The following is a 23,164-nucleotide window of genomic DNA, read 5'->3' as shown; positions in this document are numbered from 1 at the left end:
GTCTCAAAGAGACGTTTGTACACCCATGTTCACAGTGACATCATTCACAACAGCTAGAATGTGGAAAACAGCCCAAGTGTCCATCAATGGATGAAAGGATAAGCAAAATGTGATGTATATATACAATGGAATATTATTCAGCCTTAAAAGGAAGGAAATTCTGACACCTGCTACAACATGGATAAACCTTGAAGACATTATGCTCAGTGAAATAAGCCAGTCACATAAGGACAGATCCTGTAGGATCCCACTTGTATGAGGTACAGACAGAAAGTAGAAAGCTGGTAACCAGAGGCTGGTGGAGGGGGCTTCGGGGAGTTTAATGGGTACAGAACTTTAGTGTTGCAAGATGAAAAGAGCTATTGAGATGGATGATGGTAATATATTCACAATATTATGAATATATTTAACACACTGGAGTGTACACTTAAGATAGTTAGGGTGGTATATTTTATGTTATATGCATGTTAGCACAGTTTTTAAAAATTAAAAAAAAAAAGAGGCCTAGGCATTATTTCTTTCTTACTTTGGTCTTATGAAGAATCTTGCAAATAGCTAAGGCAGGTGTAATACCTACTTTAGTCAAAACTGTTTTGATTGCAAGAGACAGAATGCAACTAAAACAGAAGATTAGGAAACAGAGAATTTGAGAGTGTAGATACCTCAGGGACGAGTGGGTCCAGACCTCAAATGACATCACTGGGACCTTCCCTAGTCATGTCTCTGCTTCATTTTAAGTCTAGAACCCTCCACTCCGGCTGAAGATCGAGTTCTCCAGGTAGGGAGGATGCACAAGAGCAGCTCCACCCTCCAAGGGAGGCCACCGCTTGGCACCCGTTTATAGGGTCTTGGTAAATACAACTTCTTGACTCACATGCCCAAAACCTGGGCCGTCACTGGCCGACGGGATAGAATATGGCTGCGGCCAGGCAGGCCAGAGCAGTGCATTTGCAGTGAGGAGGGGGGGCCAGGATTCCGGCCCCCAGCACAGGATGAATGGACTGGCCCGACACCGCAAGACCACATAACCCCATTTTAGTTGTACAGATTGGAAATTGGAGCTCAAAAAAGTTTAATTTGTCAAAAACTATGCAATAGTAAAATGGCTAATAATGCAGATGAGGTATGCCTTTTGTGATCCTAATTTTTTCAGACTCTCAGTCTTCCCAGCTTTAGTTTGTGACAAATGCCGGTAAGGACTTTGAGATATCTAAAGAAAGTAGCTGATTTATACAGTGACGAAAACAGCATAATTACCAGCAGTGTAACAAAGAGCACTTCATTTCTAGGGAGATAGAGGGGTTCAAACCCAGCCCTGCCACCTGGTGGGACCCTGGTACCAAAGTAGCTTAGAGTGAGCGTGGAGCTAAACACTAAGCAAGCAAACAGTACGGGAAACACGGGAAGCGCCAGGCACAGAGCTCACCTGCCGCCAGCACTGCACTGACCACGCCCGGGGACTTCTCATTCCTTCCACCGGGAAGCCTCTCAACAAGGCGAACTCGCAAGACTTAACACCCACACTCAGGCATGAGTCAAAGATGGGACCTGATTGACGCTAGTGGCCATCAAGGCAGGACAGGAGCCGGGGACTGTTGTCTCTCACAGGGACAGCCCGGACGTGGGGTGTGGGATCGAGGCCTGGCTGGGCCCGCTCTGGCAGCACTGCCCCTGTGTTTCGTGGGGACATGGATTTGGTGTCTGATGGCGTTTCCAACATGAACTGTCTACGGCCCTACCCAGACCCTCCGCTTCAGAAGGCACAGGGCAGGTGTGGGTAAACCGTCTTAGACTCTGTGTCTTATCTCTATTTTTCTTGAAAGTTATGCTCTTGGTAGAGCTAAGCTATGAGTATCCTACTCTTTTAAACCTCAGAGGATTAGGGGTTAATCCCCTTCCCCCATCTTTTTGTGAGTCTGAGCTTGATGTGTTTTATAATGAATGATTTTAACGACTCTAGAGCTTTGAGAACTTCAAATTACAAATGTCACCTCACTTGTGTTTCTCTCATCTCACCAGTGACTGCTCCATAGCTACATTCTCTTTGCTGGGCACCTTTAATGATTTAGGTATTGTTAAATACCTAAATATAATGACTTAGGTATCGTTAAATACCTAAATAAAATGATTTAGGTATTTAGGTATTAAATAAATTTGGTGTTCCTGGTTTATTTCATCTTAGCATTCTGAAAGTAAGAGTCTCAATGACAAGATGTCAAGACTACCCAGATGAATTGTGTAATAACTGTGAAACAAGTTGTAAAGAGCCCACAAAGAAAATACAGAATACATGGTATCACTAAATCTGCAGATTTGGCCCCAGAACAAATCCACTACTAAGGTCAGTTGATGTGGTGATGGGGTGTGTGGTGTTGGGAGGGAACTGTGCTGTGTGGAAGAAAAGCTTTACTTTAACTTAGTTAGATTTCATTCTTTTGAGCTGATCATGACACGTTACATTGCCTGCTTCTAAGTTGCAGACAGACATCAGGAGGTAAATGAAATTTTCTAAGATAATCAGAGTGAGGATGGCTTTTCCCTTCACCATGTGGCAAATAAGGGGCCAGGGGAGAATTCCGATGGTGGAAACCACTTTACATCATAACAGAATACAGAAAAACCATTACAGGTAACTGTCACAATGCTCTTTTCCAATTATGCCCAAACCTCAAAAGATTTATTTCATTCACTAGCTATTTCCATAAAGACAGGACCAGAGTGATACACAAGTTTATTAACACAATCTGCATTGTGAACAGTACCTCCTGGGGTTATATGAAATGGAAAACCTGCAGAAAGAGCTTCTTCAAAATGCAGATTGAAATGCAAATCCAACTGTTAGAGAAAATACCGCTGTGTAGCCTGATGGCAATTATTTCCCTTCAAATGAGGTTTGCCTGTCAGCAGGAGAGAAAGACTGGGTGAGAGGGGATGTCTGATAAATGACAGGGGAGTGTGCTCCACACCAGGCCTCTCTAACAGTCTACTTCCACCTAATTTATTAGGCTTCATGAGGTTATACCTGAAGCACCTCTGTTTTAATCTTAGAAAAGCTGATATTCAATTTGGCATGGTGTTTGTGATGGGAACTGGCGTGGAGCCTTTGAAGAGCTTCTCTGGGGTGATTCTGACTCCTGAGATGGGAAATCTTGTCTACGGGTGACAAACTACGTGAATTATAATAAAAACAGCAGACTACTGAATAAGAGTATTTTAATTGCGCAGCACAAGTTTGTAAACTGAGAGCACACGAAGTACAGTACATCATTCCTTTCTTTCTTCACTCAGTAATGGGCTACCTTTTTCTTGTCTGTACACATTTAACATAAATAACAACGCTTTCTTGCAAGGTGTTCAGCTAACCCAGAGGCAGCATAAAGACCTCATAAACATTTCGGTTTCTATCAGTGAAGAAAGTCTAGTAATAACTGCAAGGCCACCGGCATATGGAGCAGATGGTAATGATCTCCAGAGCCATTTATGTTTGCAGCAAAACAGAACAAAAAACACAAAAAACTGTTATAATTTCTACTGAATTATTAAAACACAAAGAGAAAACACTGATGTTGAGTGTGAAAAATCTTTTTTTTTTTTTTTTTTTTTTTTTTTTTTTTTGCGATACGCGGGCCTCTCACTGCTGTGGCCTCTCCCGTTGCGGAGCACAGGCTCCGGACGTGCGGGCTCAGCGGCCATGGCTCACGGGTCTAGCCGCTCCGCAGCATGTGGGATCTTCCCGGACCGGGGCACGAACCCGTGTCCCCTGCATCGGCAGGCGGACTCTCAACCACTGCACCACCAGGGAAGCCCAGAGTGTGAGAAATCTTGACAGATGTCAGTCTATGCCCCGTGGACCAGGAACTGATACACAAAATTTGGTCAAATGTTCATCATTTAACACATCACAGAAAACAAATGTTACACTCAAATTATTAACTCAGGAACATTTAATAAAGGGACTATTTACAGATTTGTGTTCACAATTAAGAAAACCAACCAGGAGGGATGGTGAAGCCCCCAGAAGCAGTTAACACCCTTACATCTGACGAGCAGGGAGCTGCAGCCATCTGGGTGTCTGTAGACCAGCAGGAGGGAGGAGGGCTGACACATGCCTCCCTGTGTGAACCTGAGCAGAAACCCTAGGAAGCAGTCGTGCACTTCCTCTGGGCATGCAGAGCAGAAAAAGGAGAATGGGTGTGGAGACGTGCACAGATCCATAACACAGACAGCTTCCATCGTGCAGTTGCTACAAACACAAGTCATCCCGAGCCCCTGTCTCAGACAACACGGTCTATTCAACTATTTTTAAAGATTCACACTTAAGTGCTATCGTAGTCATACACTTTACTTCTAAATAGATCATAACCCCAAGTATGTTGTCATTACTTTGGTTTTAAGCAGTCCATTAACTTTTTGAAACATTTTTAAATGAGAAAAAAAATCTTTCATATTCACCCACACATTCACCATTTCCAGAATGTTCTTTTCTTGCTGTCCCCAAATTTCCTTCAGTGTTTCCTTATGGCAGGAACTCTCTCTGATTTTGTTTCTTTGAAGTCTTTTTTGCTTTCACTTTTGGAAGATGATTTTGACAGGCAACCAAACTCCAGGTTGCAGGGGTTTCTTTTTTATCTTTCATAATTTAATGATGTCACTGTGCTGTCTTCTAGTTTGCATAGTTTCTGACCAGAAGTATGTTGTTATTCTTTGTTCTGTGAACGTGTTGTGTCTTTTTCTTCAGGCATTTTACAATCGTTCTCCTTAACACTGGTTTTCATCAATTTGACGATGATGTCCATTGGCATCTTTATGTTTCTTACGTGTTGGGTCCTTTGAGCTTATTGAACATGTGGAGTTACACTTTTCATCACATGTGGATATTTTTCAGCCATTGTTTATCCAAATCCCTTTTCTCCCTCCTCTTTCTGGACCTCCCATTCCATGTATGTTATGCCACAGTAACTAATTCCCTGTTCTCCTTTCCCCCCCGTCTTTTTCTCTCTGTGTGTATCATTCACCTGGATAATTTTTATACTTACTGTTCAAATTCATTGTTTTCCTCCTTCTATGTCTAATATGTTCTTAATTCCATCCAGTTTTTTTTAATTTACAGATGTTGTTTTCATCCTGAGAAGTTCCATTTGAGCTTTTAAAAATGTATCTTCCACTCATGTGTCGTCAAATGCATGTTTTCCTCTACTTTATACTTACAATAGCTATTTGAACATCCTTGTCTACTAATTCCAATCACTTCAGTCTTTTCTCTTTCTACTGCCTGATTTTCCTCCTGGTTACAAGTCATATGTTCCTGCCCCTTGGCATGCCAGGTAAGTGTTTTGACGTCAGTCACTGTGGGTAGAGTAGCTTTTAATCTAGGTTTAGTTACCCTCCCCACCAAGACAATATTGTTCTGGGAACTCTCTTGACGCTCATGTGCTTTCGTGTGGCTGGTGGGAACGTGAACTGTCCCCACCTGCGCTGAGCTCCAGGGCTCGCTCAGCTCACTGCTCTCCAGTGCTGCTCTCCTGGTCTCAGCTTCCTTCCACACATGTGTGAATCAGCACTAAAGCCCAAAGACTCAAGGGGGGACTCACTGCGGATTTCTGCCGGCCATCTCTGGGAAGCTCCTTCCTATCCAGCACTTTTCCCTGCAAATTCTAGCTACCAGGGCTCCCCAGGCGCCAACTCGGCAACTCTCTTCAGTCCAGCAGGACCACGTTCATTCCCCTCCCTGACCTGCAGCCTGGACACTGCCCCCAGGGCCTAGGCTGGGCAGTCGTGGGGCTCTCCTCACCATGTCCACCTCCTGCCAGGGATCAGAAACCTGTGTTTGACATATGTCTAAAAACCACTATTTCATAAATGGTACGGTTTCTAGCTGCTTAAGGCAGGAGAGTTTATCTGGTTCTTCCTATAGCACCATAGCAGAAAGCAGAAGTCTTCACACATAAAACACAGCTACCACTTTAAAATGCCTATTTTCTTATAATAATTTATATATAATGTACACATCTTCCTTTTAGAATTATTTTAATAGGATCATGCTTATCAAATTCTTCAAGTTATTAGAACTACTCCTCTGCATGAGATCTCTGATATATAATACTCAGTATTTCCTTTGTGTATGTATTCTCTAGTGTACTCTTGAGTTACCCTTTCCCGGTGAAATCTTTCACTTACTTGTTATAACAATTGAGTTTTTCTCCTGTTTAGGTCTTCTAAATATTTAACAGGCTGTCACTTTTGACTGAAAGGTCTGTACTTATCACAATACTGATAAGACTTCCACACTGAGGAGCCATCAATATGTAATAAGTTTTGTTTTCTGGGAGAAGGCTTTCCTATATTGCCTACTTAAAAAAAGTTCTCTTTCTGAATTCTGTATGGTGAGACAGTCACTGCAGTGACAGGGTGTCTCTCCTGTACATGTCCTTGGAGTGTGAGGGGCCTGACACCTGATGGCAGACTCCCCATACTCACCGCACTCACCCCGTGTCTACAGCATATGACTTCTCTGATGTATCAGGAGCTGTGCCTTCCTGTGGAAGGCTGTCCCACATTCACTGCATCTATAGCATTTATCTCCTGTATGGATCCTTTGATGCCTCATAAGGTGCGACTTTCTAGTGAAAGATTTCCCACATTCCCCACATTTATAGGGTCTCTCTCCTGTATGAATCCTCTGATGTATAATGAGCTGCGCCTTCTCAAAGAAAGCTTTTGTACAATCACTGCATCCATAGGTCTTCTCTCCTGTATGATTTCTCTGATGCTTAATGAGCTGTACTTTCTGAACAAATGCCTTCCCACACTCACTGCATTCATAGGGTTTCTCCCCTGTATGAATTCTCTGATGCCTAAGAAGCTGTGGCTTCCAGGCAAAAGCTTTTCTACACTCACTGCATTCGAAGGGTTTCTCTCCAGTGTGGGTTCTCTGATGGTGAATGAGGCTTGACTTCTCACTGAAGGCTTTCCCACACTCGCTGCACTCGTAGGGTTTCTCCCCTGTGTGTGTCCTCTGATGAGATACCAGGCTGGACTTTTGGGTGAAGGCTTTCCCACAGGCACCGCATTCGTAAGGTTTCTCTCCGGTGTGAGTTCTCTGATGTGTCAGGAGCTGTGACTTCCCAAAGAAGGTTTTTCCACATTCAACACATCCATAGGGTTTTTCTCCTAAATGAGCTTTCTGATGTCTAATTAGTTCTGACTTCTTAAAGAAGGCTTCTTCACAGTCCCTGCACTGATAGTTCTTCTCTCCTGTGTGAGTCATTCGATGTTTGACAAGTTGTGGTTTCCTGATGAAGGCTTCACCACATGCACTGCATTCATAGGGCTTCTCTCCTGTGTGGATCCTCTGATGCCTAATGAGGAGCGAGTTCCTGCTGAAGGCTTTTTTACACTCACTACATGCATATGGTTTCTTCCCTGTATGAACCCTCTGATGAGTAATAAGCTGTGACTTCCAAAAGAAGGCTTTTCCGCAATCACTACATTTGTAGGGCTTCTCCCCTGTGTGTGTCCTCTGATGTGTAATGAGCCTTATTTTCTGGGAGAAGGCCTTCCCACAGTCGTTGCAGCCATAGGGCTTCTCTACTGTGTGGGTTCTCTGATGCCTTTGAAGCTGTGACTTCCTGCTAAAGGACTTCCCACAGTCACTGCAGCCATAGGGCTTCTCTCCTGTATGAGTTCTCTGATGTAAAACGAGCAGTGACTTCCTGCTGAAAGCTTTTTGACATTCACCACACCCGTATGGCTTTTCTCCTGAATGAGTCCTTTGATGAATTGTGAGTAATGACTTCTGGGAGAAGGCTTTCCCACAGTCACGGCATCCGTAGGGCTTCTCTCCTGTATGAGTTCTCTGATGTATAATGAGCTGTGACTTTTTGTTAAAAACCTTACCACATTCCATGCATAAACAGACTCCTGTATGTGCTATTTGGTTTGTAATGAGCCCTGGCTCTTTACTGCTGACTTTTCTACATTTACTGCAATCAGAGTATTTTATTCCACCACGGGTTTTGTCAGGCTTGATACAGAATAGTAATTTCTTATTAAGCTCATCAAGTTTTTTTCTTTCACAGTTACTTTTTGGAATAAGAAAATCAAAAGGATGTTTCAAACTTTTTTCACCTGTGCCACATTTATGGGATCTCATTCCTAAATGATCAAAGTTAATGCCTGAATGAAACATTTTCCCAAAGACGTCATATTCATGGCCTCTCTCCATACTTTTAAGCTTGTCTTGATTATCCTGGTGCCACATTTTGAGATTATTATCTAGCCAGACTTCTTCTAAAAAGGAAAAAATGAACCATACTGTGTAAATTTCCCCAATGATTATGCTTATTGAATAAGTCTTCTGAAATGGAGCCTAAGATCCCAGTCCATCAAAAAAAAAAAAATTCTCCCAAATACAATGTCTACTTATTAGGCATTGAACATTTTAATAGAAATGAAAATAGATTTTGAAATTACAAATGTTTATAAACACAACTTTCAAATAAGGAAAGATGAAATATACGCAAGTGATCATGATGAGGTAAAAGAGACAAGCAATTTCTGGGGGTGGTTAATGCACTCATTCCACAATAACCTACTGATCATCTACTGTGTGCTCAGATGCTGTGAGTAGCAGAAATCAGGGAGGAAGGCAGGTAAGTACCCCCATCAGAGAAGGCTGAGAATCACAGTACACAGAAGAACAAGATTAGTACACAGTGCTGAACATCAGGCAGGAAGAAACACTGAATATGATGCACAGCAAATGCAGGATATCAACTTCATGTTGGAAAGATGAGGTACGTTAGTTTGCTGTACTACTGGTACATTAAAAAAAAATTCTCATTCAAGGTCCTCACCCGAATCACTGATATCAGTAATTTTACCATCATGAGAGTTACTTTTGGAATTATCCAAGAGTTCTCCAGAGCTCAGCATCAACACTTGTATTTAGGTTTTTGACATTTTATTTGAATTGATCATCTATATATTGCATCTGTATATGATGGAAATTATTCTAAACCACAAGTATTCTTTGCATATCATTAGGATAGATTTTTTTTTACCCTGTAAGTACAATTATTTGTGATCTCCACAATATGACCATTTATTGAGTATTTTAAAATGGTATTTTAAAGGTTTGTTTAGTTCATGATATTCTTTACTAGGAATTGTGAGGTAATACTCCCAAGATGAAAGATATGGCAAGATCTCAGATGTAAGGCTATCAGTCCTTTTCTGCAGGATAATTTTTTCTTGGGGGGAAAAAAAGCCACATCTAACTCTCAGACATACCAGAATTTCAGAGGAAGAACCAACTAGAGCCCGAAACGGAGGAGAACAAAGGATTCAACGATCCGAGCTTCAGTGAGTGTGGATGATAATGCTATTCGTGGGTATTTTAAAGACTAGAGAGATAAGTTAGGGGGTTAAAAACAAAGTCGTCTGTAGACACAGAAGTGTGAGATCCACCTGGATAGTTTACAAAAAATTGTTTCAGGAAATGTTAGAGTAAAGAAAAATTACAAATTTTAATTCAAATCAAATCAGGAAATAAGATTAAGATATATATCCAAATTAATAAGTTAAATGATATAAAACAATATTGAAGTTAAACTGTACCAAAAAATCTTTAAGAAATTTTAAAAAAGTCTTGTCACTTTGGCAAACACATGGACCGGGTTTCACTGGTGCCATCACAGGTGCGGGTACACGTGTGCTTCCCTGTCTCTGTTTCCATTACACTCTTGTCCTTTCTGCCTTCCTTTCACCCTATTTTCAATTGATATTCCCACTTCTAGGCTTGCTCCCTCCCAACTCTAGTCTCCACACAGCAACATGTAATATTTAGAAAATGTACTCAGGCCTTTTAACCCTTTGCTTAGAAACCTTTGATAAACCCAGACGTTTATCACGGCTTCTGCACCGCTGTGTGCCGGCTCCTTCCAGCCCCCACTCCCTCTCGCAACACTGGGCTCCTCCCCGTCCCAGACCCCAAAGGCCTTTTCCTGCTGCAGGCCCTTTGCATGTGCTCTCCCTGCCCAGCTTCCAGCATTCCTGGCTCACACCATTTTAAGGCCACACTAACAAACACCCTGTTTATTCCCTTCATAGCATGTATCAAATAGGTAATCACCTTGCTTCTGTCTCTCGCACTAGAATGTAAACCCTGAGGGCAGGGAACAGGTTTGTGTTTTTCACTGAGGTACCCCCGCTACATAGCGCATAACCAGCCCTCAATACATGTAGGATAAATACTCTTCACTTGTCATTAAACTTCTAAAGCAATTCCTTTCTATATAGTTAATCTTGACAATTAATTTTGCATTTTGACAAAAATGCTTCATGTTCAAACACTGAATTAGTTTTATATTTTCTTCTAAATTAAAATTCTCTGGTCCTGCAAGGTTATTTCATGACTCATATTTTATCTCAACTCCTCTCATTCCACAAAAATAGCAGTGGTTCTAAATTAATGGGGGAACATAAAGTCTATCTTGACAGCTTTTCCAAACTATACACATCCAGTCCTAATAATTCGTGTGAATGGTGCCTAGACATCTGTAATTTGAAATATTTTCTAAGGTAAGCTGATACACTTACTTAGACGAAAACCTTCGTACTAAAGAAATATTTGATAAATAAGAAAGCTCCTGCCATACCTGGCCTCACGACAACCAATTAATGAAGTATTTAGTAATTACACAGCATAAACTCCATAGAGAACAGAGAAGAGTAAGTTACTCACCATCTTTCTATGTGGGAAAAAACCTTAAGACCTAATTGGTTAAGGAATTACAGATAATGTGTGATCACACCCGGGTTCCTACAATACTGCTCAGTGGGTAGAGATTTCAGAAAAGGCTGGGAGTCAGGGAACACTCCCTGGAGGTGGAAAAAGAGCTTGAAGTGAAGAAGGGGAGGGTGTCTAAATGGGAAAGTGTAGGACAACCAAAGGCCCACATGCAGAGAAACAAACGTGAAAGACACGAGGAAAGAACTACTTTGAGTGGCGTGAACCAGGACCTCTGGGCACAGGGGAAACTGCAGAGATGAGGTGCTGCCACACTGCGAGGGTCTCCAACACAAAGGGCGTCAAAGTATCACAGAGCAGGTCTTAAACCCAGCAGACTATTTGAAGGGATAAATGAGAAGCTGTATAAGCTGAATACCAGAGGCACCAGAAAGAAGCCCTGGACGCTGACCCTGAAGTTCTTATCTGCAGGGAGGCCGGAAGAGTGCTTAGGGCGTTAGACTTTTCTCCTGTATCCATGGACTCACCTTCTACTCTATGTGGGTTTGAAATAGAAATCTGACCAATTAAGGAGAGAAAAGAAAAATAATAAAGGAAACTCAAAGGTAATCAGTGTCACCTCAAACAGGAAAAAACTATGAATTCTTAAAGAGGAGGAAGGAAGCCCACCTGTACAGGTGGGACTGGGGAAGCTAGCAGAAGGGGCGTATCCAAGAAGGCAGGTCCTAAATGACTGTGCTGCCGGGTACGAAGACAGGGCACACTTCATCACCAGCTCCGCCAAAGGGGACGCATCCTGACATGGAGACCAGGACGGAGAGCACATGAAAAGTCAGGAAGGACTTGTGTCACTAGTCCTGAGTCAACTCCAAGGATGGAGGAACTTGAAACACGGTTTTACAGATAACATTTCAAAAGTACCAACCTGTCATCAAAACCCGAGACCTAACTTTCACTATCTGCCATATACCTGATTATTTCTCACCTGGAAAGTTCTGACTTAGGATTTCTTCACCTAATATCCACGGCTCTTCTTGCTCCAGTTTGAAAATCGCCTCAGGTTTGATCATTTGATAACCTGTCAATTGGAAACACAGAGAGTCCCAACTGCTTGGGCTGAGGGACTCTTAAATATAAAGATTTCACTACAGAGGCTAAAAAACAAAACAAGCACATAAAAACCTTTCAACTGGGTGTAGCAATCAAAAAATCTTTTTGACATCTGAAACTTAAACCTGAAATCCGTAATATCTTAGGGGTCCCACAGTTGCTGGGTGCACCCTGTGTCACACAAGAATGTTCTTACCCAAGAAAACTAGATTGCTATAGTTCTCCAACATCACATCCCTGTACAAGGTCTTCTGAGTAGGATTAAGCAGCTGCCACTCCTCCAACGTGAAGTCCACAGCCACATCCTCAAATGATATCTAAAAAAGCATAATCCCTGTTAAATCGGAAGTCCTTCTCTTTGTTGCATACAGGCTTTCTTCTCTACAGTGACAGGTGGCCTCCGAGTTGGCCCCATGATCTCCAACTCCTGGGATTCATGCTTTCGTTTAATCCCCACCATCCTGACCATGGGCTGGACTTACTGACTCACTTCCACCGAATGGAACAGGGTAGAAGTGCTGGATCAGGTGTAAGAGAATGTGACTTCCTCTCCTGCTCTCCCTGGGCCAAATAGCGAGGCAGCCCTGTGCACAAGCCCACGTGGCAAAGACCCGAGGCCTGCCAACACCCACATGAGTGAGCTTGGAGGGGGTCACCTCCCTACCGCCCCGTGAGATGACCATAGCCCTTCTCAACATCCTGATGACAGGGTCGTGTGAGACCCTCCACCAGAACCAAATGGGTGAGCAGCTGTCAGACTCATAACTCACAGAAACTGAGATACATGTTTGTGTTTTCAGCCACTGAGGTTTGGGGTAATTTGTTACATAGCAACGGATAAGTAATATAATATCCTAGTCGTGCATTATACTCTGAGAGGAAAGCAAAAATGTTATTAAAATATTCATCATTATGAATTCATTCACCTATCCACCCATCTACCCATAGAATAAGAAGTTGGAATAGGCTGTCTTTAAATAAGCAGTGTTTCTCAAAGAAGGTGCCACTGGTATCTGGGCAAAGGACAAGACACCACAGAGACCGAGACTGTCCCAGGAGGGCCCACGTACGTGTGCTGCAGTGTCATCAGAAGGTGCCCAAACAGCGCGGAGAGCTGTCCTGCCTTCCAGACGCTGGACAAGACCCAAAACACTGCCCAGGGATAGGCTCCCGTGCCAGCGGGCCAGGATGCTCTCAATACGTGGACCTCACTGGTCCTCTGGTCCCAACCAGAGGGTTTCACTGGACGCTGACACTTTCTTGGGGTCTGGTCTGGCCATCCTCATGGGCTCCCCAGGCACGGGTCACACTCTCCAGGCCCTACCTGACCACATTTACTTCCTGTTCGAATTCACTGCATCTGATAATAGCCCCGTATTTGCAGAGGGGCCGAGTGAGCGTTTTAATGGACAGTTTGAGGACAGGCTTAAGGGGCTGACAGGAAGGCTCATGGCGACCCCAGCCTGGAGCACAGAGCTCAGAAGGGAGCGGCCCTTCGCACGGTGCCAGGGCCCAGCCAGGCTGCCCCCAGTCACAGCCCTCCTCTCACAGTCACTGACCCGTCATGCTCTGTGGGAGACCCCGCGGGAACCTCCACCCCTACGACCCCGTCCTGAAGACTCAGTGACTGCCAGATCCTGTACACCCACTTTCAAATCTTTTAAAAACTCAGGAGTTTCTGCTAACCAATTCTTAAACACGCTCTATCTCTCTGGTTAAATTATGTAAAAATATCTGTTCCTCTGTATAGGGACAAAGTGTCTTTCCAGACAAAGGGTCTGGATGAAAACGGAGATGATTTCTTTTAAAGTTTTGATTATTAAATGGGACACACTGATGATGACCAGAGAGAAAAGAAAATAAAGCCCAGCACCAGGGGAGGCACAGGGGAGGGAGAAAGACATTAACGACCTTTGTGTTTTAGACCTGCTCCTGAAAGCTTTCCTTCCTCCTGGAAAAAAAACAAGAAACAAAAGAAAATGACTCCTTGTGCTTCTCTCCGCACCCGTGACCACTCTGGGTGTAGACTGACACCTTCCTGCTCGATGGGGCTGCCGCCCAGCAGCACAGGGCGCCTCAGCCCCTGTGCTTCCCACGCAACGGCCCCGATGCCGTCTGCACCCCATGAGGTGGCCGGGCCTGGACAAACAAAATGGCCTGGAACTCAGCGCCCCAGGCAGCCCCTCGAAAACCAAGGACTGACGTAAATTATTCAGACTGGGCAACGGAAAGCCACGCGGGGGCCCTGTTAGCCTAACTGCCTGATGAAAGCATGTGCTGCCTGGAGGCTCTGGGACTGCGTTCCTGGTGTGCACACCCAGCCGCGTGACCCCGCAGTCTCAGCCCTGGCGGGTGTTCAGGCCAGCCTCCGCCTGCTGCCAGAGCTGTGCTATGCGAACCACTGCCTTGTGCCAGGTCACAATTGTTCACACGGCCACTTGAGAAGCCTCCTGATGTGCTGACACATGCCTTCCTGATTGGGAAACGGCTGAGACCACATGCAGGCTGGGAGGCTGCCCCGGATGAACTCCCTGGTTCCTGTCTTGGCCCCTCTAGGTCTGACCTGTTCAGGTTCATGATGGGGTTGCCTGTTTCTCACTCAGGTCCTGAAAAATCAAGCGGATGGGCTGAGGAGTCTGGCTCCTGGTTAAAAACCTAAGTGTGAACCTTCAGGTCCAAACACAGGCAGGCCCAAAGGGCTACCCCGCAGGCCTCCTGGGGGACACTGCCCCCACCCCTGCCCCCAGACCTGGGGCGCAGCCTGCGTGCCATGGCCTCCGAGGGGCCGGTGAGGATCTCGTGTGCCCTGCATCTCTGCCTGAGGCCTTTGGCAGAAGCCTTTCTCAGGTGCCTCTCTAAGACCCCCTGTGGGAGGGGGGGCCTGAGGACACCGTCCGCCTCTGACCCAGTGCCCGGTGCTCTCCACTCCCTCCTCCCCTTCCCCTCCTCCTGGCCCCCAAGTCCATAAATCTGCCGGAGCCTTTTGTTCGGGGCTCCCTGGGCAGCGAACACCTGTGCTGACACACCTGACACGTGGCCAGGGCGCTGTTCACGCCTCAGGAAAAGGTAACGGGGCGTCGGTGCCTTCTGCGGCCTCCGGCTCTCACTCACGCCATCACCCTCGGCTACTGTCACCCTGGCTGCTGCCGTCACCAGCTGCTCTGACACCTGGCAGCTCGGCCCTCTCAGCTCTGCGGAGCTCCTGGCACAGAACACAGCAGCGAAGGGGAAAAGCTACAGTGCTGTGCACTGCTTTAAACAACAGGATGTTTAAAAGAAAGGAACAGAGGAAGGAAAAGAGGGAGGAGGTCAGCTAGGTGGATGGGAGTTGTTTCGAAAGGTGAAGGGAGGGACTCCCCTGGTGGCACAGTGGCTAAGAATCCGCCTGCCAATGCAGGGGACACGGGTTTGAGCCCTGGTCTGGGAAGATCCCACATGCCACGGAGCAGCTAAGCCCTTGCACCACAACTACTGAGCCTGTGCTCTAGAGCCCACGAGCCGCAACTACTGAGCCCGTGTGCCACAACTACTGAAGCCTGCGTGCCTAGAGCCCATGCTCTGCAACAAGAGAAGCCACTGCAATGAGAAGCCCGCGCACCGCAACGAAGAGTAGCCCCCGCTCGCTGCAACTAGAGAAAGCCCGCGTGCAGCAACGAAGACCCAATGCAGCCAAAAAATTAATTAATTTAAAAAAACAAAAAGAGAAGAAAAGTGAAGGGACACCGCAGTCGTTTCTTGAGTCAATAATGTCGGGGCAGTGGGGGGAGGGATGAATTAGGAGGTTGGGACTAGCAGATGCAAACTATTATATATAGACTGGAGAAACAACAAGGCCCTACTGTAGAGCACAGGGAACTATATCTAATCTCCTGGGATAAACCGTAATGGAAAAGAATATGAAAAACAATGTATATATATTTTTATATATAACTGAACCACTTTGCTGTACAGCAGAAACTAACACCACATTGTAAATCAACTATACATCAAAAAAAAAAAAGGTCAGGAAAAGGAACTGAAGGCAGATACCCTCCTGTGCAGCTTTTGCCAGCAGAAGCAAAAACAGTTCTACCTAAAATGTATCGAAATTCCAACTGAGAGAATATATATGGGGCCATTTGAAGGTTTTGTAGCAATCAGTTGTGCCAGATGATTCAGGTTTCTTCCCTAAACCCAGAGCTCAGGTGGGACGTGGACACCGGCCTGCTGCCCACTGCTGTGCTCTTTACACCCGCGCCCACCGAGGACCTGCAAGGAACAGCCTCAGAAATACGTTCATCCGTTACAGGATGCCATCTGCCACCTCATCTACATCAACAGCTAGTAAAACGCTTTCTTTACGGGAAACCATCAGGAGATGTTTGCTCCCACCGAGCAAATGGTCTGCTTTTTGACAGAGGAAACCATGCAACTCTTCCTGTTTCTCTTTCTGTGGCGGCTTCTGGGAACGTGTGAGGAAGCTTGTGGCTCAACTCCAACAGTGCAGGGCCTTACTTCTCTTATGTCTGTGCCCCAACTTCAAGACTTTTGTATGATTCTGTGATCCACCTTGTACTTCTTTTGACATCTTCCTTCCCAAGGTTATATTTTCTCCGGTTACAATTTAAATGTATTTAGATCCTTCTTGTTAGTTGTAGAGATGCCTGTGAGCCTCATCACACCCACAGATAAAACTGCTAGAGGACAAATAACTCACCTGTGACTTGATCATTCTCCCCCGTTCCTGGGAAATCTGCTCTGCTCTGTCCTGATGCTCTGGAAAAAGGCCTCTGGTCAAAGGTCTGTGGACTGAGAATGCACCCCAAGTCCTGAGGCCTCTTCTTTCTTATTTCACATGAGTTTTCGTGCTCCTGAGGGCCATGGCCTGGAGGTGCAGTGGGAATTTTATTTTAGATGATGCAATTCACTTGGGGACCTCAATCTTGGTTCTCTATAGCTGGGAACTCAGACAGGCTATGTGCTAGCACTAAGAAACAGGATAGAAAGTGAGTTACTGGCATGTGTCAGTCGAGCCGACCGCAGCCAGGCCAGGCCTGCACCGCACACTGGGCTCTGCAGCCTGGCTCCCACCTGCGGCTGCCCGATAGGAGCCACCTGCCTCGCCGGTTCAACCGAAGACCCCAGGGGAGCCCCACCACCTCAAAGCACTCTGCAGAGACGGCAGCAAAGTCTGGAAAGACAGTCTTGGCTCACCCACCCTGCAGCACCTTTCCCCGGGGGCACTTAGATGAAGCCACTGGCACAGGTACTACAGAATAAAATGCGACTCACTTCTAGGCAGGACAGGGAACGGGCAATGGCCTGGGGTACTGGCTCTCTACTCCAAAATCAGCCCTGGAGCAAAAGGAAAGCAGAGATCAGAGGAACTAAAAGAAATGGTCAAGAGGAGAGGAGAGACCCCGGGGGAGACGGAGGCCACGGTGAAGCTGACGCTCAGGTGTGGGTTTCCGGCTGAGCCGGCCGCACTACAGCCCAGAGCAGATGCAGCGAGAAGAGAGGCCTAAGGAAATCTTTTCCGTTCTTTCTTTCTCAGCTCACATTGGTGCAAATACTGCCTTCCCTTCCCTCGGAAATCAGCAGAACAGCCTAGGCCACGGTAGAAGGCGGCTCAAAATCCCTGCTGAGTTTAGGAATCACAGAAACGGCAAGGGCCCAGCTGCCTTCAGGCACTTACTTGTCTCCCACTGCCCCATGGACCCCAAGGAAACTGCTCCACACCTGCTTCTTCCTAAGGGTCTCTGATCCCTGATCGGAGGAGCTGCTCAGACAAGTGGTGGGTACGGGGCTATCCAGTGGCTCTAAGGTCCACACTGCTGGCCCTGGGGCCCCTTCCCTTCCCTTTACTTCAAAGGCCTGGCCTCAGCCCTTCCCTAATGCAATTATCAGAGTAGGAAAGCAGATAACACCTCTAGGGAGATACAGCTCAGAGCCTGTGAGGGCATATACGAATTAAAAAGAAAAAGACTCCCCAGAACCTTATTCAAAGAGTATTTACTGTAGAAAATCTGTAATTACAAAATCCTTCTCTGCCCCTTTGGGATGTATGTTAATCTTTCCTAAAACTAAGTTTAACAACTCAAGAATGCCTTTCTTAAGGACCTGGGAGCCGTCTTGAAATAATCCAGGAAGGTACACCCCTCTCTCTGGGTCTCTGGGAGGACAGGAGCCTAACCAGCCTGACTTTGGCACCCGGCTCCAAATTGTAAAATCACCCCCCCATCATAAAGGTATGACAAGTGTATTAGGCAAGTAGCTAACACAGTAGCCACCCCCACTACCAGGATGGACTACATGTGACAAATGATCACTTAACTTGAGACCGTGTGTATAACGGGTTGTACATGCCCGGCTACAGAAAAGGGCATGATCTCTTCCTGTCTCTTGCAATGTCTTTAGCAGACTGCCTGAGGTGGGCATCAAATTCTGGTTCAATTTTTATTCAATAATAAAACTGTTCTAAGGGACTTCCCTGGGGGTCCAGCGGTTAAGACTCCACGCTTTCACTGCAGGGGGCACGGGTTCGATCCCTGGTCAGGGAACTAAGAACCTGCATGCCACGCGTGCAGCCAAAAAAAATTTTTTTTAATTAAAAAAAATTAAAAAACAACCACCACCTATTCTTTCTTTTCTACTTTTGTGGAGAAGTCTTCTGGATTGGCAGAGACTGGTTGAAATTATTTCCCCAACGAGCCAAATAACCAAATAAATGAGTACAACCACTACTTTAAAAACTTTTTAAAGATCGCAAACTGTATTACAGAGATCACCTGAGGCAGAATTATCAGAACAGATGGACCAAGGGTTAAGATCAGCACAATCACAAAAAACACGATGTCTTCATGCACACAAATACTTACACTTTCAATGTCTCCACCGCTCATGAACCAGGTCACTTACACCAGCCGGATACTGGATCAGGGCCAAGGACTCCACGGGCTCACAGCAGGGTCACACAGGGATGTGACTTCCTTCATGAGGGTACACCTGAAAGGAAATATCCAAAAATACAGTTGCCGGTAAGCCTGGGGGCACGAGGGACAAACTCCACCTCCCACCCGAGATCTGTCTAGCGCTGCGGTCCACACCTGTGGCTCCTTGTTCTCCCGGCTTGGTCCCCACAGGCTGACAGGCTGAGAGGAAGACCGACATGGTGGATGGCCAGTGGGCACCTTTCCGCAAAGTAAGCTGAGCAAGGAGAGAACATAATAGCTACAGGAGACCTAGAGCAGGAGCCCCTTTTTCTAACAAAGAATGGGGGGAAAGGAGGGAGGTATCCTCAGGGTCCCAGTGCAACGGAGAGAGATGGGTGGACTCGTCCTCCACAAACGAGGGAAGAAACTTATGCCCTGGTGTTAGCAGACTGCCAGGTTTTCCTCCCGGGCAGCTAACAAGAGTGGAGAGAACACTGGCCCCTTTGAGGCCCTTCCTGCCCACCCCTAGAGCTGGGCTGAGGGCTGGAATCAGACTACCCGCTCGGGAGCCCCACACCCTCGGTCAGCAAGGGAAAGAGAAAAGGAAACCCAGGAATGCTGCTCAACGCCAGCCGGACCACGGACCAGCTCCTGGCACCGTCTCTCGAGGGCCTTAAACATTTCCCTCTTCGTCCTGTAGCGAATCGAGGGGGGGACACAGGCCAGGGAGGGAGGGCAGGTCCCAATGTTACCCAGGGGCTGAGGATCCTGTGGAGATTCAAGAACCAGCCCATCTAAGCAGACAGGCTGGATCTTGAAATTTGACCTGAAACAGCGGCAGAGGGCAGAGCGAGGGTGTCCAGGGCAGGAAGAACTCTACAAGCGGGAACGGAGCCGGCACGCGTTCCGCCCACGCGTGGGGGGCGGCACACACAAAGGTCAGGTTCCCCGAGTGAAACCGGACTCTCCTGAGACCAGAGCGAAGAGTGTGGTGCATGGGAGCAGGTCTGTCACGAAAAACATCCTGGGAGAGCAGAGAGCGACACCCAAAGGAGAAGCGCCTCTTTCGGAGACGCGCAGGGAGCTCCCTGGGGCTCCCGGGCACGGGCAGGTCCCGATGGTCTAGGAGGCCCAGTGAAAAGGGAGCCCAGAGTCACTGCTTTCCAAACCCGAGGCCCCCTGAGACACAGGCCCACCTGCCCTGGAAGCTTCTATCTTGTCTGGACCCCTTTTGGATTGATGCATAGGAGACCTTCTATAGCTTCTCCTCTGGAAAAGGGGACGTGCCAACTGTACTAACACCCCGAACAGTCACCCTGCTTCCTCCCCCAGGACCCCAACATACTCCTGCACTGTGCCCTCGCGTCCACGTCGGGTCCCACTCACACACTGATGCAGACCTAGACACACACTCACAGTCTCATTTACGGGCCAGGAAAGCAGCAATTTGCTGAAGGCCTCTTACTACCAGGCCCTGTTCCGGGCACGTGGGAGAGACCACTATATAGGACAGAAAGTCCCTGCCCTCTAGGATGGGAAACAGACACACAAGTAAGTATAATAATTTCAGACTGTGAGAGTGCTCAGAAGAAACTTCAGATGTGCCAGAGGAGTGGGTGGGTGGAGGGCACTCCTTGCAGATGACTTTTAGCTGAGCTCTGAGGAGGAGGGGCTGGCCCTGGAAGGCCACAGGCCAGCCACGCCCGGCAAGGAGCATCCCACACAAAGGGCTGGAGCAAGGGGGAGGACTCCTAGCCGGTGGGGTCTCTGAGCACTGTTAAACAAGGAAATATTCAAGTAAAAGGAGCCATCACTGACCAACACAGCCGTGTACACGCTGGGTGAGACGGGCCAACGAACAAAGGACAAGGCGGTTACTGAGCAGAAGTCATGACGTTGAGTCTTGCCTGAGCCAACGCAGGACTCACCCAAACCCCAGAACACCACCCTTAGAGGCCCCGCAATCACCAACACGCAAAGGCCCTCAAATTCGGTTCCAAAGACCGCCTCAATCACACTGACTGACCCCCCGAGAACCCCCAGCCCCCAGACCACTGGACACACGAGTCTCCAGGACACACAAGCATGGACTCCATAAACCCCATGTGCCCGACGCCCCCAAGGGGGCCTGGGCCGTCAATTACACACACTGTGAGTCCCCATCGGCTCCTCTAGCAAGGCCCCCCCATCACCAACCACCAGTGACAAAAACAATCCACAGAAGTGCGTGAATCAATGAACCCGAAAGTCTCTCCACAGCCAACCCATGATCAGACACCCACAGAACCCCTGACTCCCGGTCACGGCGGGCTCTCCGTCACTCAGCCCTGCGCACCAGCCACAGGCCTCCCTACGGGCCACCTGGTTGATTACGACCCCAGAGCCCTCTGACATCCACAGGCTTCTCAATGCCAAGGCCAAGAAACCCCATCACTGGCTCCTCCAGACCCCACTCGATAACCTCCACGGTCTATCCACTGACTAGACACTGAGTCAGTGGAACCCCAAATGCTGAGTCCCAAAGGACCCCCAGAGAACTCCAACCCCTCCCTCTCGCGGTGCCCACCCACTCACCTTCACAGAGCCCGTCACCACCCGCCCCCTGAACCAGGCCCTCATCACACGGGGCTGCCAGCCACTCACCTCCAGATACCCACTCTCCAGTCCACGCCATGCTCACCCACCACTCAGACGCCCCCAGAGCTCATCACCCTGCGAGGGCCCCCAGCTCCGCACAAACACCCCCGGCCCCTCCAATGGCGCCAATTACCACCCCCCACTTCCCCCTCACAGCCCCCAACAGGCCGCCTGTCAACCTGTGTGCAGACCCCTGCCACTGACACGCAGCCTCCGACCTGATGCTTCAGCCACAAGATCCCCAAACACGGGCCGCCCCGGTCACTGCCCTCCACCGAAAAAGCTACCATCGAAAGGTCAAGTCAAACCAAACGCAGACGTAGCAAAGAAATGTTTTACTCCGAGGATTTATTCTTGGAGGGGGGGAGGGGTGCTGGAAGAGGAAGGACGCTGCGGCCCTAAGAGGCACAGCATCTCTGCAGAGTGTGGGGAAGCTGGATCAAAGGGCGGGGGACCAGACAGCAGACGACGAGAGGACATCTCACCGGAGGTCGGCCAGTTCTGGGCGCAGTGGCGGGCTGCAAGCTGCTCAAGCCTACGGCCCAGAGTTCAGGGAACTGCGGGAAGGAGAGAAGCTGAACCAAAGTTTGGTTTCTAAGCATTCTGATCAGTGAGAACAAACAGTTCAGCTAATCACTGATGAGGCAAAAGATGAGAGGGGCTGTGTCATATTTACCTATGGCCTTGTCACGGGTAAACAAGGGCATCATGTGGGAAGGGGGTTCTTTGCAGCCAGCTGCTTCCCGGAACCCGAGAGAGGGGGGGATCTTCCCAGGAGCACACGGCTCAGGTACAGCCCAACACTGCAGCAACCAGCGGCCCCTCCTGCCGACGAAATCCTCAGTGCAAGCACTCGGGGCCCTCTACGTGCCCCCCACGCGCCCACAGAGCCTCGTCGTTCATCCCTTCGCGCCCAGTCGCCAAGCCAAAGGCACGCAAATCGTGGATGGCTAGAGCCTTAGCTATTGCTGCACACAGACCCGAACCCACATCCCCAGGGCACACGCCGGCCCCGCACAGCCCTCCACTCACTCCCGAGGGGAGCCTCTGGGCTCCCTCACTCCCAGGGCCTGCTGCCTCCAGCCCCCGAGGCTAAGGTCCCCCCAAAGGCCCCTCCCAGAGGCGCCCACCATCCACTTAATTCCCTCCGCCGGCCTCACAACCGCTCACCCCTCCCTGGCCCCGAATTACTGATTTCCACAGACATTCCACTACCTCGCCCGCCAAGTGTCCCCAGCTTCATCAGCCCCACCGTCTCCCCGCACAGCCCCTCGTCTCCCACCACCACGGAAGGCCCTACCCTGCCCCCCAAATCTCCCTCCTGCTTCCCACATCACTGCCGCCCACACCCGCCCCTCCAGACCCCTGTCCCCCAGGCGTTTCCCCACCGTCGCGCTCCCTCCCGCCTCCCAGCTGCCCGGCCACCCCGCGGCCCCCGCGGCCCCTCCCCTCTGCCGCCCCACGCCCCTCCCCCACAGCGCACCCCCACCTGGACCGGAATCGGCGCCTGCGCGACGGGGCCGTCCTCTCGCGCCTTCCCCGCACCCGGCTCCGGAGCCGGTTCGTGCGCACGCCGGCGTAGCCCCGAGCCGGTCCGCGCCGGGGTCTCAGCGGCCCCGGTCGGACGCGGAGGCCACCGCCAGCCCGCAGCCCCGCCGTCCCGTCCCCGCCCCCCACACCCTTACCCCTTTGGCCCACGGCGCCGAGGCAAACACGGCCGGGCCGCGGGAGTGTCCGCGCAGAACTACGTTTCCCG

The 23,164-nt window shown here is 48.5% G+C and overlaps 1 protein-coding gene across 6 annotated transcripts; it reads right to left on the bottom strand.

Moving 5' to 3' along the window:
• Positions 1-3,196: 3,196 nt before the first annotated feature.
• On the bottom strand, positions 3,197-23,164 carry ZNF605 (zinc finger protein 605). 6 transcript variants are annotated; one of them, XM_082640264.1, is made up of 8 exons: positions 23,094-23,144; positions 18,946-19,045; positions 18,718-18,844; positions 17,132-17,194; positions 16,557-16,724; positions 12,057-12,177; positions 11,736-11,828; positions 3,197-8,289 (listed from the first exon to the last, which is right to left on the bottom strand). In XM_082640264.1, the coding sequence occupies exons 5-8, from the start codon at positions 16,569-16,571 to the stop codon at positions 6,494-6,496; spliced, it is 2,025 nt and encodes a 674-aa protein (XP_082496390.1). In that variant the 5' UTR covers positions 16,572-16,724; positions 17,132-17,194; positions 18,718-18,844; positions 18,946-19,045; positions 23,094-23,144; the 3' UTR covers positions 3,197-6,493. The 6 variants fall into 6 exon arrangements, with proteins under 6 accessions (XP_082496390.1, XP_082496391.1, XP_082496392.1 ...); XM_082640265.1 differs by lacking the exon at positions 23,094-23,144 and adding an exon at positions 22,898-23,057; XM_082640266.1 differs by lacking the exon at positions 23,094-23,144 and adding an exon at positions 19,968-20,727.

Source organism: Mesoplodon mirus (genome assembly GCF_964341445.2).
Source record: "Mesoplodon mirus genome assembly, chromosome: 13".
Taxonomy (NCBI): domain Eukaryota; kingdom Metazoa; phylum Chordata; class Mammalia; order Artiodactyla; family Ziphiidae; genus Mesoplodon; species Mesoplodon mirus.
The sequence above is the reverse complement of the archived record's forward strand: the minus strand, read 5'-3'. Positions and strand labels throughout refer to the sequence as shown.